This window comes from Panulirus ornatus, chromosome 11 (assembly GCF_036320965.1).
Source record: "Panulirus ornatus isolate Po-2019 chromosome 11, ASM3632096v1, whole genome shotgun sequence".
NCBI lineage: Eukaryota > Metazoa > Arthropoda > Malacostraca > Decapoda > Palinuridae > Panulirus > Panulirus ornatus.
Window position 1 is genome coordinate 60,738,661 of NC_092234.1, and position 18,590 is coordinate 60,757,250.

General features: G+C 43.5%; 1 protein-coding gene across 1 annotated transcript in view; it reads right to left on the reverse strand.

Moving 5' to 3' along the window:
• The window catches only part of LOC139751591 (protein turtle homolog B-like), a 900,734-nt gene that overhangs the window by 662,386 nt on the left and 219,758 nt on the right, over window positions 1-18,590 (reverse strand). Inside the window, exon 4 of the mRNA XM_071667192.1 lies at window positions 11,466-11,547. Within this exon, the coding sequence (XP_071523293.1) occupies window positions 11,466-11,493 (28 nt within the window). The 5' untranslated portion in view covers window positions 11,494-11,547. The remainder of the gene's footprint in view (window positions 1-11,465; window positions 11,548-18,590) is intronic.

Consider the following 18,590-nt stretch of genomic DNA (forward strand, 5'->3'; position numbering starts at 1 on the left):
TTTTCGCATGTACCATTATTGCTTCTTTGCTATACACTAGATTTCTTTTCTTTGTTTCATGTAATTTTTTCGGATTTTTGGCGGGTCTGTATACACCCACAACAATCATTTTCTGTCGTACTTTTTTAGCAGTATGACTTTTGTGATCAGACAGACAGCGAGACATAGCCAGGCAGACATGAGCAGAGAGACGTACACCTAAAGACATAATCAGTCAGACATGAGCAGAGAAACGTACGCAATAACACACAAGCTTCAGACAGATTATACAACTTAGTTATGTTTAGTCTCGCTGACATAAAGCAAAAAAATACATATCAGACGAACATAACTACACATTTTCATCAAATAATTATTCTAATTATTCAGGTCACTGTTACCGCTATGGTATCTGGTTTCACTGGCATTACACAAGCTGTTACTCTGTAACAAGTTTCGATTTCCAGTGTTGGTGTAGACAACTAGAGTGTTGCCCAGCGGATGGTAAGGAATTTATGATATAACATCCTGGACCATAACGTTTTCAATGTAGCCTTGACTTTCCTCCCGCTGGTTCTCTGACCTCCCTAGATACGACATTCGGGGGTCACACCTGACCTGACCGACCTCAGCCATCCGACCCAACCTAACCGTCGGTCGTCAGCTGGTGGACGCACTCCGTCGTTCACTGACCTGACTGACGACCAACAGACTTCCTGGAACGGACGCGAGGAAATGAGGGCGCGGCAGTAGTGTGGGAGGAAGGGACTGAGGAGGAGGAGGAGGAGGAGGATGGGAGAGAGTTAGAGAGAGGAAGGGAGAGGTAGAGATAGGGGGAGAGAGTGAGGAGGCAGTCTAGTGATGACACAGTAGGAGCTGGTCTCTTGGCCACCAGGACCTGACTGGTAGGGACGGTAAATGATCATTTCGCGAGTGAAGTTCTTCCTTGTACTAAGTTGTGTTGCAAATATCTTGAATACTTGGACAACGTCCCATATCTAGCTTCACTCGTATCCTCAGCAGATAGAACAGAATATATGGTAGAATAAGAGACGCATTTGCAATAAGTAAGACAACATACGGAGGACAATAAATGTCCCACAGGGAAAACTGTGTTGACAAATGATAATAATGTTGGTGTGCTGCCATATGGTATGCTGTGTCAGAGAATATAATCACTCCCGTTTTGCGTAGTGGCAGTGAAAGATAATTACTAAATGTAATCTGTCACTAAATGATCATTACCCTGCTGAGTGCTGTGTCTGTGAAATATGATCATATAACACGTCAGTACCACGTCGGGGTGGGAGGTGGCCCCCGGGGAGAGTGCACCACGGAAACACTCTACATCCTTCTCCTGGAAGCGGCAAACTTGACGCCAATTCCGTGGTTCAGCTCGTCTTACCGTCTTAACACTCCCTCCTGCAGTTCTGACACCCGGCTTATCTTCTTGAAACTCCTCTTGCCTTCTTGACATGTTACTCTGCATTGTAATATGGCTTCATGACACACTCCCATGCCTTCTTGATACTCCCTCTACCATACTCACTCCACCGTCTTGACCCTCTTCGTTCCCTTCTCTACTCCTCCCTCGTCTGACTCTCTTCTGTATCGCACACATCAAAACTGCGTAACATTCTCCGAACCTCTGACCTTATGTGCCCAATATACCGAAGGGTCTGTAGCGGGAAGGATCAGTCTTCCAATCCATGGGGTCACCCTCCACATGTTTGTCTCCAAACTGGTATGACACTTTACCTTTTGACCTGGGCTTTGAACCCCGTCATCCAAAATCTATTTTACTCTCCCTTTCCATTATCTTTGTAACAAAACTGTGATGAACTTTTTGAAGCTATTCAATCATTCATTTCATCAGACTTTAATATGCATATGTACATCATACAAACGTATTTGTAGCCGTGCATACATTCATGTTGACAGGCTTACCTGCATTAATACGTACGTACATATTGCAATACATTGGTGGCTGCTTTGATATTAACTTCCAGTGTGGAAATGTCCAGCCCCCAGCTCATGACGCCACCAGCGGCTGTAACTCATACAGACACTATGAGACGGGACACCAGCGGCTGTACCTCACATAGACACTGTGAGACGGGACACCAGCGGCTGTAACTCATACAGACACTATGAGACGGGACACCAGCGGCTGTAACTCGCATAGACACTATGAGACGGGACACCAGCGGCTGTAACTCATACAGACACTATGAGACGGGACACCAGCGGCTGTACCTCACATAGACACTGTGAGACGGGACACCAGCGGCTGTAACTCATACAGACACTGTGAGACGGGACACCAGCGGCTGTAACTCGCATAGACACTATGAGACGGGACACCAGCGGGTGTACCTCACATAGACACAGAGACGGGGCACCAGCGGGTGTAACTCACTGACAGGATGGAACGGGACACATGCCTGTGATTTTCATGAGGTACCGTGAGGATGGGTGTGCTGGTGGATGACATGAGCCCTCACAACCCGATTTATGTGGTTACGCTGCTGGAGTTGCTGGTCCAGCGATACGAGGAGCCGAGTCGCTCGAACGATGAGGTGAATGTAAGACAGTCATGAAGTGTGGCAGCTGTTGAACACTTTCAGACCAGCCAGAATCAAACCTGGAGATGCGAAGTGAAGCCAGCCAGTGGGCGAGACAGTCTTATGACATGACAGGAAAGGAAGAGCGAGACTAGGCAGGAACAGAGCTGGGAACAGACAAAAACCAGCTAACAACACAGCTGGAGATAAAAAGAAGCCGTCCAACAACACAGCTGGAGATAAAGAGAAGCTGTCTAACACAGCTGGAGATAAAAAGGTGAGGCAGCTAACATAGCTGGAGACAAAGAAGAGCCAATGAATAACACAGCTAAAGATGTAAAGAGGAGTCGACTAACAACACAGCTATAGACAAAGAGGAGCCGGTTAACGACACAGCTGGAGATTCAAAGAGGGGCTACCTAACACAGATAGGGATATGAGGAGCAGCCAGCTTACAACACAGCTGGAGAAATCAAGGGGAGGCAGCTAACACAGCTGGCAGTAGTAGACACGGACCAGGGATCAGGCCACAAGTACAGGCCCTCATCGACCCGCCAGCAATTAATGCTATTCACGTCACTGGCTGTATTAAAGACAACGTAATTAAATTGAGGTTAATTAGCATCCTAATGACGTGAAGCTGAGTGCAGGCGAGCTAAAGGCAACATTGACAGAGCTAACACAGCCGCGCAGGAGGAAACATTATATGTTAATAGTGCTCGTAAGATGTTCTCTAATGTCTTCATGCAGGGCTTACTGAAACCTCACAAGTGCAAATAGACCTTGACGACCACTAACATATATATATATATATATATATATATATATATATATATATATATATATATATATATATATATATATATCACCTCTGTACACCGAGGACCATCTGTGTGGCGGCAGCCGGGTAGCCTAACCCCAGGCCACGATGAGTTTAAGACAGCATCTCCTCCGTAATCAATGGCTCATTCACGTACCTCGCTAATGGTCACGAGGTGGGAATACTGCCGTAAAGGGCGCGTGGCTCGTAGGAAGTTGAAGATCCTTGACCAAACTTTCCACCTGTTCGTCCATCGACGGTAATAGAAGCGCACCAAAGGTGACTTTTCTCTCTCGCTCTAACTACATGGAGGCAGAGTCCGGTAACATCTCGTCATTTCACCCTCGTTTGCCCTCTCCCGCGTTACCGATATGACGCCAGGAACAGAGGAACGACAATTCATTGCATCGTCCAATTGATCCCTCTATCTCCCCGATATTCTCTTCTCCCTTGATCTCTTCACTTTATATATATATGTAAACTATATCAGCACAGCCTGGTCCGTTCCCTTGGTCAGATTCCGCTTACTAGTACGTAACTAACCATGGCAGTCCCTACACGATCCACCCTACTCATTCCAATCAAAGGTATTTCATTTCCATCACTTGCACCTCCTTCCGTTCTTTTACGTTCAGAGCCAGAGACCTGTACCCATACAACACCGCTGGGACTACTATAACATCTGATCCCTCACAGACAATGAGTGACCTCTCCCTCCACACACTCCTCAATTCACTCAGAACTTTGCCCGTCACCCACTCAATGATCCACTTCAGCTGCCATAGTTCCATCCGTCGCCAAGTCCAGTCGCAGGTACCTACACAGTCCACTTCTAGGTTCCCCTTTTCAAATTCGCGCACAAACCAACCTGTCTCCCCACCCACCCTCACCGCTACACCTCGCTTGATTATGACACCTTCGGGGTAAAAACTCATATCCCTGACTGCTGTGACCACTTTCTTGACATTCTGGATCTGTTTTCACCTCTAGTCCATCCCTCTAAATACACTCTCTCCCCCAAACGGTTCATCTGATCTCACACTCATAAATGTATCTATTCTAACTGCACCTCCCCCTCAAGTAGCCCATTCTAAGCGTAAATACTGACACGTCACCAAAACTGACGAACAACTTACGTAACTTCTTTCCCGACTTTCCTTGGGTAAATTACTGCCTCATGTGTGGCGATGCTTCTGTCTCCGCCAAACGCATAGCACAGGTTATCCTTGCTGGAATGAAAGCAGTTATCCCCTCTTCCTCCAAGACGACCTCTTCATCCAGTCCTTGGTTCAACTGTTTCTGTTCTGATGCTATTCAAGCAAAGGCTCCCATTCAGCTTTAATCACTGCCCGTAATCACTACAAGCACGTTCTCGGTAATACAAACCGTTTCTTTATCCAAAGGAAGTTGCTATAAGCTCTCCTCGTCATCCATTGATAGGTCATTCTGGTCTTTAGCTCAGGGAATCTCTAACAACTTGTCGCTCTACCTTTCCTTCACTTTTCAGTTCTGACGGTACGATAGCTGTCTCCTCTGTAGACAAAGCAACTCTCTTTGGTTCCCGTTTCCGCTCTAATTCCACCTTGGATGACTAACATTCCTTTACCCCCTGATGCGCCTCTTACTAATCCTGTGACCCTTCTCGTAATCTCTTTTCGGACTGTCCGAAAAAGCGCTTCTCTCACTGGACACAAGCAAGGATTATGGTCCTGATGGCATCCGTCCCATTGTAATAAAGGACTGTGCCTCTGAACTTGCACCTGTGCTTGCTCGTCTTTTTCATTTGTTTAAAAACCAAAACTTTTCCTCCTGCTTGGACGCAAGCATTGACACATCCCATCCCTAAAAAGGGTGACTGTTCGGACCTCTGTAACTATCGTCCTACTGCTTCGACATCTACTATTTCCAAAGTTTTTGAATCCCTCCTTAACTCCCAGAGCCTTCAACACCTCAAAAATCAGTCTCCTCTCTGATCACCAGCATGGCTTCAGTAAGGCGAGATCCACTTGACATATCTAAGGCTTTAGACAGCATGTGGCATCGGGGTCTTTCCTCTAAGCTCCCGTCTTTTGGCTTCCCTCCCTCACTTTGCTCCTTGATATCTAGCTTCCTCTCCGGCCGATCTATCTCTGTGGTTATTGATGGATCAGCCTCCCCCCTTTTCTCCAACACCGGTGTCCCTCAAGGTTCCGTCCTGTCCCCTACAATGTATGCATTCATACGCTGTCAACTTAACACTGCATTCATCCACATCCTTCAGTTCTGCCCCCTCTTCTCTCACTCGATCTGCGTCTTGTCTTGACACAGCCTCCTCAATAAACTCAGACTTGGACAGGATATCTCGGTGGGGTACACAATATCTGGTTAAGTTCAATGCCTCCAAGACCCTGTTTCTACCCATCTGTATCTAAAACTCCTCACAACTCTCGTGTCTCCTTTGACGGATCTGTAATTCCACCTCTTGACTCAATGAACATACTTTGTATTACTGTAACATTCATTCTTTCTTGGAAACTCCACATTACGGAAATAAGTAAGTCTGCCTCTTCGAAACTGGGAGTCCTATTCAGATGTCGAAACTACTACTCTTCTGAACAGCTACCCCATAAATACAAAGAATTGATCTGTCCTTCTATGGAGTACTGCTCTCTCATCTGGGGTGGTTAAGCTCTGCATTCTTACTTGACAGAGTTGAGCTGAAAGCGCTCCGTCTTATAATCTGTCCCAAGCTAAATTCCAGACATGACGCACTTCCCAAAGCCTCAATATTGGTTCATTTTCCTTTTTCTATAAGTATTATTTTGGTTTTTGTTCCCGAGAGCTGGCTGTTTGTGTGCCCCCCAACACCACTAGCTAGACCACGTAATACTCGGCAGGCTGCTGCGTCACATGATTACTGTGTGGCCATCGACAGCTCAAGGGTGGGCCGTTTTAATTAGTGTTTCTTTCCCTAAAGGTCAAAGCTTTGGAACTCTTTACTTTCTCATGTCTTTCCCAACAACTATGACCTGGCTCATTTTAAAAGACAGGTTTATCACTTTCTTCAAAATTCGTAAATACTTTCCCCTTGTCTTTTCTTTTTCAATATTCTTTCTATTTTTCAATTGAGGCCTTGATGTTCAGCATAAAAAATAAAATAAATTTCATTTTGAAACTTCATCTGATTTCCCTTAGATTTCAAACTCAGTACAGATCTGTATTGCTCATTCAATATCCAAACTTCCTTGTGTTCATTTTTTTTTCTTCCACTCTAAAGGATTCACGACCCGACTTCTTATTTTGGTTTTGTTTATGCAAGGGAATAGTAAGGACAGGTTCATGTCCATATTTGATATAACTCTCTCTCTCTCTCTCTCTCTCTCTCTCTCTCTCTCTCCGTACATTACCCGTTTTCTTTCATAGCGAAGCCCTTGACTACCCTTTCCAACAAATCACTTGCTACGGGGAAGTTCCGGAAGGGGCTGAATAATTGACAAGTAAAAAGTCCCTACCCTGATATATCACTTCATTATACCTTAACGCTTGTAGATAAGATTATGGAAATCATCCTCCTAGACAAGATTGTAAAATATCTAGACCATCATCTAAACGATTCTGAGTATGATTGTTCAAGACGTTCATTTTTGACAAATCTGGCGCGATTTTTTTTTTTTTAAGATATAACCATGAAGGACTATAGCAAACACCGTTGGTGTCACTTATCTAAATTTTCAGAAACCATTCGATAAAGTCTTGAATATTAGCTGCCAGTTCTGCGAGAGGTTAGGAGAAGCTGGTGGCGTGCCTCAGGGATGAGCCTTGGGACCGGTTCTCTCATTCTCATACTTCAGCTGCACCGTCAGCTATCAAAATCTGTTGTCCAAACTAAGCAAAGATATAAATCTTACGTCAGAAACTGAGCATGTCCAGCTTTGAAAACAAACCAAATGGTTGGGTTCACAAGTGATCAGTGAGTAAGTGGAAGTACCACATCGGTAGCAAAAACGAGACGAGACGGCAACCTACAATAGGAATTCTTCTAAGCGACAAAAAAAAATTAAACAAGGAAAGAAAACTTCACTTTGTTAAGCCTTCATGACCTAAAACCAAGTAGTGCATAGAGACGGCAATAAAGGCAAACAAAATTCTACGATTTATCAATACGGTAAAACTCCTCAACCCAGACAGTTCACAGGATCGTCCCCAATTTGAATATTCCGTTTAGGTTTGGATACCTTATGTGAAGATGATGTAGATAGAACGAAGTACAGCGGCGAGATATTAATATCATTCTCGAACCAAGAAGTAAGACCTATGATAGCCGACTGGATGACTTTAAACGTATTTACCCTACAAGAGGGAAGGTTAAGTGATGAATTAATAACGGTATCCATTATCATTCAAAACCTTTGGCAGTCTCTAAGGAGTTACTTAACGTACGATTTCATTATTTCACTTGTAGCATTGGAGACAAGCTTACAAGAAAAAAAACAAACTTCGAATGAGTTTAATTACTTTTCCCTCAAAGATATTTTTCAACCTAAGGAAAGATTTACCAATTACGGTGACTGAAAATGAACAATAGACTTACCAACTGTATTACCTTAATGCCACAGCTAACATGTACAGCTTACGGGAATTCTTTCTGTAATACTTATGAAAGCTGTTCTACTCTTACTATACTAACCTCTTAGTTCCTGGTCTCTTCTGTTACAAACAGCATTCAAAGGACTGGATTGGAATATAGAATTCAAGCATATCAGCCAAGCACTGGAGTTTCTCAGGCTATTCAGCACTCCAGCCTTCAAAGGGCACCAATGGCTTGTTGTTGTTTGATTTCTATTTTGCTTTGCCTTTGTATCAGTGTTCTTCATTTTCTCATTACGATCGTACTCTCTTCTTCATTAATTGTTAATTACCTTTCTTTCCATGATGATCTGTTTCTGCGCTACATTCTGTCTCTTGGTAGTGACTTCAGTTTTGCACAATATTTCTTTTCCTGCGGTATTGTTCTACCGACAATTTGTCTCGCTTTCACACAATATAATCGCGTTTAAACCCCATGTTATCGTCTTCAAAAAACCTCACTCCAGCCTGTTTTCAATCTGTGTTGTTGGTGCGAAAATTCATATCTCTGAGTTCTATCACGCCCACATTCCCTTATCTCCACACTGTATCCACTCATTTAATTTCTGTGATGCTGTGATCTGATAATCTAGTATCAATCGATTCTATATCTGAGAATAGTGTCAGGTCATTTATAAACAAAATCCATCATGTCGTTCCCTGTTGTCAGCCACATACTTAAATGTATAAGGCTGAACGACTGACGAAGAACGACTGGCCTCTGAAACTGTCCCCTCTCATCTGCTGATCCATTGGTCTTTACTTTGTATTTGTATCTGAGTTTCGAGGGATTGTGGACAAGGCCAAGTGGAGACTGTGCAGATCAGTCAGGTGAAGGTAATGTGGAACAGATCAGGTGGAGTGGGGGGTGAAACACACCAGGAGGTGCTCTTGTACCGACTTGGTGGAGGTAGTGTAGAACTGAGTAAGTTGAGAGTGTGGCACAGAGCAGGTGAAGGAAGTGTGGAACAAATCAGGTGGAGGGAGTGTGGAACAGAAAAGGTGAAGGAAGGAGGGCAAAGCAAGCCAGGAGGAGGTGCTGTAGAATGGATCTGGTGGTGGAGGTACTGTAGAACCGATGTGGTTGAGTGTGCGGCACAGAGCTGGTGAGGGAGTATGGAAGAAATCAGGTGGAGGGAATGTGACAGAGACCAGAACAATCAGGTGGAGGTAGTGCAAAACAGACAATGTGAAATGAATGCGACACAAACAAGAGGGAAAAAAGAAGTGTGGAACAGACTACGTGAAGGGTATGTAACACAGACAAGGTAAACACTGTGGAACGGAGCAGGTGGAGGGAGTTGTGAAACTGGAAACATGTGTAGGAAGGAGTGTGGAACACACCAAGTGGAGGGAGGATGTATGGAACAGTTGCTCTGGTCCCTGCTGTCAGCACCATCATCAAGTCTTACTAAATTATCCAAGAACAAAAAGCTACAAGCGTCCACCAGTCCAGGAGGGAGGAGGAGGCGGCAGCAGTAGGCTAAGAAAATCCATTTTTCCTAGCGTGAGGCGGGCCCATTATAGGTCATTATCTCATTAAACGATACTTATGGTCTACCTGAAGCCATCCCCGATATTTATATTCATAATATATTGCTCTATTTATAGTTGGTCTGAGTGTGTCATTAACTAATTGTAATTACCAACTTGTGAATATGGGCGAGGACTGGGGTGGGTGGGCTGTAAGGGGGAGAGAGCATTACTCTCCTCCTACCTTCCCCTCACCCCCCACTCCTTCATTGACCCCTCTCTATCTCACATTTCTATCATATAAACTTCGAAACTCTCAGCACCATCTACATCTACTCCCCTCGTGTCTACTTAGCTTCCCACCTCTACTGCGCTGTGCACCAGTAGAAGGTTTACACAGAGGCTTCACTGCTTCCTATCTACTCCTTTCGTTTGATCTTCACGTGTAATACTTTATACGCTGGAAATCAAAGCTTTGTCTCAGTTAACCTCTTAATTAACACAGACACTTGTCTCACGTGTTGTTCAACCTCATTTGGAAGGTCGAGTGTTGTACAGCCAACTCACCAGGTCGGTCGATCGACTTCACCCGTACGTTAAGACCTTCTACGCTCGTCTCATTATATCAGAACTCACGTCATCTTTACAGTCCCACCAACACCCCCGGGACCCACATCAGTACTCCTCCCTCACCTTACCTGCAGAGGGGATTATTCTGATGCATTGATCAACCACTGGGAATGTTGTGGGCTAAACTTAGGCTCCTGCCACATCGCTCGTTTGTATTACAGATAGCGGGGGAAAAGTTCTGTACCAGAGGACTCGTCTCCTGAACATTTCTATTTGTGTGTGTGTGTGTGTGTGTGTGTGTCTGTGCTACATGCCTTCCTCTTGGACCTTGAATATCAGCATTCATAACCTCCTTAATGTCTCATTTAAGGGCCTCACTGACCACCCTCACACACACGGCTCTCACCGTCTACCCTCACCCCCTTAACTGGTTTGGATGACTGGTTTGAATGACTGTTAGCTTGTTAACATAACACCAATATCAAGAAATGGAGATTAAAACGTATTTGAGACTATTGTTATATGTCGTAATTCAGTTTTACTCTCAATCACTGAAACAATAATTTGGGAAAAAAATCGTCGAAACTAATACCGATTACCTGCAAAGTTGTTTGCCAATAAAAGATCATGTTTAGTAAATCTGACAATTTTTTGTCATATATATATATATATATATATATATATATATATATATATATATATATATATATATATACATTAAATGGGAATCTAAAATACCCTCAGACGATATAATACTTAAGACATTCCACAACCACATAAGAAATCGTCACAAGATCTTAAAAGTCCACAGATTAGGTAAACCGAATTTGTGGGAGTCGAACAGGTTGGCTCACACACAGAAAAGCAGGGAGTGGTAGGGAATAGGAGTGCATCCGACTGGCTCAGTGCAACACGTGGAATGCCACAAGGCTGAGCGAGACTCAGGACCTGTGTGTGTCTCTCACTGTCTGCTGGATGTCAGAGTTCGCTGATGACACAAGGTATGGGAATAAAGTCCGGTCAATGTACGACCCACCTCAGGGTTCAGAATGATTCAAAAAAAAATGCATGGAGAAGAGACATAGAAAATGGACTTTAGGATAGGCAAATACAAACAGCACATGATGGTCAAGGAAAATATAACTTATGAGTATATAACATGCTCGGCCAACCATCATTAGACGTCAGAAAAGAGAAAGACGTTGGGGTGATAACAGAAATGACAATGCATAACAATAATAAACTAAATAATGACCTAGATAATGATAATAAATAAAATGACCTAAATAATGATAGAAATTTGATAATGACCTAAATAAAAACAAAAATAAAGATCTAAATAAGATAATGACAAAATTTATAAAACAGTGCCTAACTACATACAATAAAACAGAGTTTAAGGTTTCGTAGCCAGAGCTGAATATAAAATATATAACGAAGGATACAATACTCACTCCTCACAACGCCCTGGTCAGACCTCATTTTCAATATGCGGTTCACTTCCCATCACCAGGCTTGATCAAGGACGAAAGAAAACTGGAACGAATACAGAAAAGAGAAACAAAGTTAATTTCGTTGCTCAGGTACAAACGTGATGAAGGACTCTGGGATCTATAATCAATCTCTCTCTCTCAAAAGAATCCCGAACTCCGGGAAGGTCAAATGTTTTCCAAATATCGCTATGAATTTAGGATGGAGGGGATACAATACTAATTTGGGAAAAAAAAGATGTTTCATCTTAAGAGTTGTAGAATACCTGAACACACTTACCACCAAATGTCGTTGTGGATACTGTCACTACCTCCAAATCATGGCGACACTTCAAAGATTACAGTTATCAATGCGTCTGTCCGAGAATGATAACACAAGCAATGATGTTTCCATACAGTATGAAAATCTCAACATTTTTCTTTCATGTTTAAGCCTCCATCCCTGAGAGTCCAGCTTCATACACCTATCATTCCCAGTCATACTTTCCTATAAACTTTCCACATTAGCATATTCTCTCCACGCTACATGGTAAACCTTCTAGCAATTTCTCTTGGACTATTGGACCATCGGCTCCGCTGTCATCAATCTTATTCGTTTAGAACCAAGTACTCACTCAGGTTTCTCACCCCCTATCCTCACCTTCCACTCAATGTTCTCGTTCCTCACCCTCGCCTCTCACTCAAGTCTCCTACCCACACTTTTTCACCGAAGGTCCTCACGCCCAACCCTCATCTATCACTCAAGGTCCTCACTTCCTACCCTGATCCCTCACTCAAGAACCCTCACCTCTCACTCAGGCCCTCTCTCTCCACCCTCATCTCTCACCCAGCGTCCCCACCCTCTACCCTTACCTCTCACTCAAGACTCTGAATCCTTACCCTACTCAAGGTCTTCACTATCCACCTTCACTTCAGTGCTACATCAACCAACGTTAACAAAGGATGATATGATTTGCTCATGAAAAAATAGTTTCACCTCAGTGGTCACTGTTGGACATATTCTAAATATGCCAGTAACAGAAATGCATTTCCAGAGTCAGATAATGAAACATAGAAGGGACACGATATCTTAAGGTACTGGTCGTAGAATATCGAGAGAAGCAAGTCGACAAACAGCATTTCCCACCACTTAAACAGTGAACAAGTCAATACAAGATGTGACAAACGAGTGGAATCCCCCGACTGTGAAATTTGAATGTGCTTCAATTTGTCTGACTGTTAGCATTACTTCGGTTCCAGGTTGAAAAGTTAAACAAAAAACAAGTAAAATATTGTTAAACTTTTAGAAGAAAAATCTTTAAACTTTCAGAAGACAAACTTTACGGGAGATTTTCACAAAGTACCACACAAGTTGGGGGGCAAAATCAAATAACACAGGAAAGGATAGTGAGTATGATCACAGATCACTGATTGGATTACTTATAAGCAACCAAGTGTGACATCAAACTAGAGATCATCCGATTGCTTGACAAGCGAACTACCACTAGGCTCGGTTCTAAGCCACATACCTATCGTTATCAATCAAGACTCCATAGGAATATCTTTATATTTACTGGCGACATGAAATTTTACAGTACAGGCCAAGCAAAGGAACCAATGTTTAACGATTAAAAAATCTAGACAAACTGAAGCATGGGTAAGAGAATGATTAACAGTCGCCTATGAAGACAAGTGCCAAGTAATAAAGACAGAAACACGAGATACAGATATGAAATGTTTGGCAAGCCGTTTTATAAATACAATAATAAAACACCATAGTGTTCATCGGTAATCTTGCTATATGTACATTTTTTCCCATTTTTGTTCAGCGTTTCCCGAGTTAGTTAGGAACACGAAAAAAAAAAATAATTTCGTCACACCCATTCACTTGCTTTCATGTGTAATGCACCGAAACCACAGCTCCCTATCCACAACCAGTCCCTGCAGACCTTTCCATGGTTTTCCCCGGCTACTTCAGATGACCTGGTTCAGTCCACTAACAGCAAGTCGACCCCTTGATACCAACCACATCGCTCCAATTCACTGTATCCCGTGCACGCCTTTCACCCTCCTGCACGTCCACATTTTTTCATTCAGGCCCCGATCACTCAAAATCTTTTTCGCTATCCTTCCAGCTCCAATTTAGTCTCTCCTTTTTGTTTCCTCCACTTCTGACACACACACACACATCCTCTCTGTCAATCTCTTCTCACTCATTCTTTCCCTATGTCCAAAGCATTTCATCACATCCTCTTCCATTCTCTTAACCACATTCTTAATTGCCACACCTCTCTCTTACATCTTTGTAACTTACTCGATCAAACCACCTCACACCAGATATTGTCCTCTTTTCACAGCTTTCCGACCCAAACACGCTACAACTGCCACCATATCATCAAACATTCCACAATCCTTCCAAAGACTCACTCAATCTCCTCCACGCCCCACCACTACCTTTATCACTTCCTCATTTGCTCCTTCACCAACGTTCCCATTGGTTCTGTTTTTCTCATCATCATCTTCCTCCCAGAACACATCATCCTCCCTGAAGTTTACCGACAATCGCTCATCCTAACTCTCATTTGCCATGTTTAAACCTCTGCACCTTCATCTTTACCTCCTGACGCTTTCTCTTGTACATCTCCCGATCGTTCGCACTCTACCCCAGAAGTGCCGCCCATGCGCCACTTTTCTCCTTCACTAGCAACGTTACTTCGTTATCTCACCACTCACCACCATTTCCCACCTCCCCATTTCCCGCGTACCACACTTTATCTACCGCACATGCCGGCACTGGTCCCTTAAATACCTCCCATTCCTCACTCACTCTCCGAGCTTCGTTCGCTTTCACTTTTTTGCCATTTTACACCCTCCTGGAATTTCTTCACACGTCTCTTTTCCAAGCTCACTTACTGTCTCCACTCCTTTCCCATACATATCGCTTCCTCTCTTCTGAAAACCTCTATAAATCTTCATTCTCGCCTCAGCCTGGTAAGATAAGACATCCCACAACCAGCTTCCCCTCTCAGCACATTCACATCCAAGAGCAGTTCTTTGGCACGCCTGTCCATTAGTATGTAATCCAAAGATGCTCACCAACCATCTTATGTACTTGTATTTGGATACTTATGTCCCTCTTTTTAACCAGGTATTCCCAGGCACCAGCTCTTTTTCAGCACACAGTTCTACAAGCTATTCACTATTTCCATTTTATCTTACCGAACACCCTATGCCCCCCAATTATACCCTCAACTGCTCCATTACTCACCTCCACATTTAAATCAACCATTGCAAACACCGGTCTCTTGCGTCAAACTGCTGACACACTCACTCAGTAGTTCTCAAAAAACTTGTCATGATATTTCTTATGACCTGGTGCATAAGCAGAAATAATCACCTAAATCCTGCAATCTATTTTCATTTTTGTCCACATTAGACTGGAGCTTACTTCATTATACTTTCATGCATTCCTAAAACTCCTGTTTCAGCAGTAGTGCTGCCCCTTCCTTAGATTTTGCCTTAACGCTAATCCTTTACCCAAAACAATCCCAAACCATTCTTCCCCTTTACCCTTGAGCTTCGTTTCACTAAGAGCCAGAACATCCAGGTTCCTTTCCTTAAACATACTATATCTCTCCTTTCCTCCCGTCTTGCTTCTATTCTGACACATTCAGACATCCTAGGCTGAGCCAACGAGGAGCATCAGCACTCCTCGCTTGGCTCCTCCTACTCTCCCGTCTTTAGAGGTTGAAATATATGAAGGTGGAGTGTTGAAGGGTGGGCGGGGGAGGGGATGTACCAACAACCGCTCCGGCCCCTCTCACTCACCTTCTACGACACGCAGGGAACACTGATGGGATCCTCTACCCTCGACTCTAGGTATATCTGATTGACCGAAATCAATTACTCCAAAATATGACCACGGGTTATCTTGAAACTAGGTAGAAATGTTAAGGTAAACAGTGTTTAACTACATATAGTTCATAACTAAACACATGAAGTAAAACATTAAAGACACACAGTACTTACCCTTTGCATCACTCTAGTTACTTCATATATTGATATGGTCGAGTTCGAACCATCAGTCTAAGCCAATGTAAGCCAGACACTCAGATCAGCAAGTATCATTCCGGTACTTCAGGATAGGCTTGATGAAATAACACTCAGAAACGTACAATAATCCTCTCCAATAAGCTTCAGACTCTCCAGATTACGTGATGGAAGGTCTCAAAAATATTGTATGATTTCTGTATTATTCATGATCTCTCCATGTTAGACGCACGATGACCAGAATTAGCATTATGAAGTTATAAGGAAGTTGAACCCAAGCAAAGTTTTATTCTTTCAAATTCTTTGATGATAGAAATCATCAGAGAATAAGCCTGCTCAAGACTGCCAGTATAATAAGCACATACCTCAACTTCTTTGTCTTCGCCTATTAAAACCTGAATGCCTTCATCCCAGGAGTATTAGGCAGGGGAAATTGGATCAGAATGTGTTTTCCAATGATTCTCTCCCATAAGATTTGCATTTCAGTATACTCTTTCCAACCTACTTGGTGCTCCTTTATAGCTCTTATCCTCCTGGAGGGAGTGGTGGGGTGGAGAGGATCCTTCTGCTTTCCTACTCTCTCTCCACCGTTACGGTATAGGATTGTAGGACACCACTGCTGTCCCTCAGCACATATCCTTGTCACAGAACATCATTCCTCCTGTTATGTGTCTTTCCATTGTGCTCACTTCCAACCCTCACTCCCGACCCTCATCTTTGACTGAAGGCTCTCACCCTCTACCCTCACTCCTCATTCAAGGTCCTCACCCGCTACCCTCGCCCTCTTACTCTAAGACCCTCACACCTGCCATCATCCTTACTTAGTTTCTACCTCTTACCCTCACTCACGACCCTCACCTTATTACTACAGACTCTCACTTTCGCCCCTTTCATCTCACTCGCGCCTTTTATCTCTCACTATCGACCGACACCTTTCATTCCCAAACTCCAACTCTCGTTTGAGGACTTCTCTCTCTCTCTCTTCCCTCCTCACCACTCACTCAAGACCATGATTGTCCTCGTCAAGTCCCTCACCCTTCCCATGGTGACTCTCACTCACTAGAGGATCTACTGACTAGTATATCTCATTACACACATGGGAGGAGAGGTACTCTGTCTGGGGGGAAGAGGTGACAGAAGTTAACCTTAGCTGCCAGAATGTGGCAAGAGCTCCTTCCACCCACGGTGGGGCTACGTAGGGGCCGTACAAGTCCCACACCACCAGCCTGAGACAAGTTATCTCATAATGATCCGGTGGGAAGTAATTATAACCTCTCACCCACAAACGTAGGAGAAGAGGAGTCACCTGCTGTGAGATTGTAGGACAATACCTCACCTCTGAGTGCAGGTAGAGGGTCTCACAAGTGATCAGTAACCGTTCCTTTCCTGGCACAGTGAGAGATATCACGTCTGTCTGGCACGATCTCATGGACGAGTTACCAAGGATATTCTATTTCAAATTTCATCCCCATTGTTTTTTTCATCTTGCCAACTCTCTCTCTCTCTCTCTCTCTCTCTCTCTCTCTCTCTCTCTCTCTCTCTCTCTCTCTCTCTCTCTCGCCATTCCTTCTTCTTTTACTCACCCTTCACTCACAAGTGAGTCATCTGGGAGGCGCCACATTTTCGAAGGTAATTTCATTACACAGAAATTGGTCCAGAACGCTCGAGTTGACTGCCTGTTGAAGACATTCGCCACGAGATTGCTATTGAACGAGCTCAATGTTCCCAGCATCGCCAATATTCCCACATTGTCAACAGCCAGCGTCAGTCACAATGACGGCACCGGTCACCATCAGTCACTCCGATGGGAGCAGCCAGCGTCACTCACTACGGCAGTAACAGTGAGTGTCAGTCACTCCCGATAACAGAAACCAGAGCTTGTCTTTACAATAGCAGTAATCTGTGTCAGTCACTCCAGTAGGAACAGCCAGCGTCAGTCTTTTCGGGAGTAACTACTTGAGTCAGTCACTCCAGAAGTGACAGGGGACACCAGTCACTCCGGCAGTAGCAGGGCAAACCAGACATGACGGAAGCAATGATACGGGAAATAAAGCAGGCGGTGGTGTCTTGCTCTGCGTTAAAGCACATTTCAATCCTGTGCTCAATTAGGTTGTAGCTTTTGATGATATCAGTTTCATCTCTGGTGGAAATTAGAGAGAAATTGAGCAAGAAAATATCAGTAGAACGAGTTCATAGTCCACATACAGACACCATAGGTAGATAAAAGACTATGTTCAGCCAGTAGAAATGTACAATGAACAAATGTACGATGAACAAGATTCGATCATAAAGGAACATTTTAGCATATCTGTAACCAAGTGGAGAGAATCCCTTTACAATACCTCCAGCCATAAGCTCTACCTCAGAATGCTGGTAAGTGATCAAATACAATTAGTTGAAAACCTATTTGATACTATTCTAGTTGTAGATGGGGATCTCGTCAACCATGTTAATGACGGAGATAAGTTCGGAGCAAGTGATCACCGACATATTGATTACCTTGAGATAGCCTTCAGTATTGTAGGTACTGCTGGTCCAGATGAAAGTCACGAGAACGTACCAGATTCTAGACTTGCAGGCAAATTTGTGGTGATCTTATTAATGAAAATCAATTGGTCGTGTCTTACAAAAGCCTCTTTAAAACTTTCACGGAAGTAGAGGAACATGATCGTGCCGGTGTGCAGAAGGTTTTCTACTAAAATGTAGAAATGGTGGAACGGTGAAAAAAAAAAAGGAAGTGTCCCTTGTCTTAATAAAGCAGCAAATATGAAACTCGAAGGCAAGGAACCAACTTTGCGTAAATTATGAAAATTTGCGTAAAGATACCAAGAGACATTTACGTCATATGTTGCGGAGAACAGCATAGAAACCCAAAGGAATTCTATAGTTCTTAGAAGCCATCGGTCTATCAATCACTGAAAACTGTGACAAGAGAACGAAGACATGGCAGATATCTTAAATGATTCTTTTGGCATATGTAGTTACAACTGAAGACAACTTTCTACATGACAAAAACACCAAATGGAATGAGAGTAAATCGAACGAATGGCTGCACAGAGT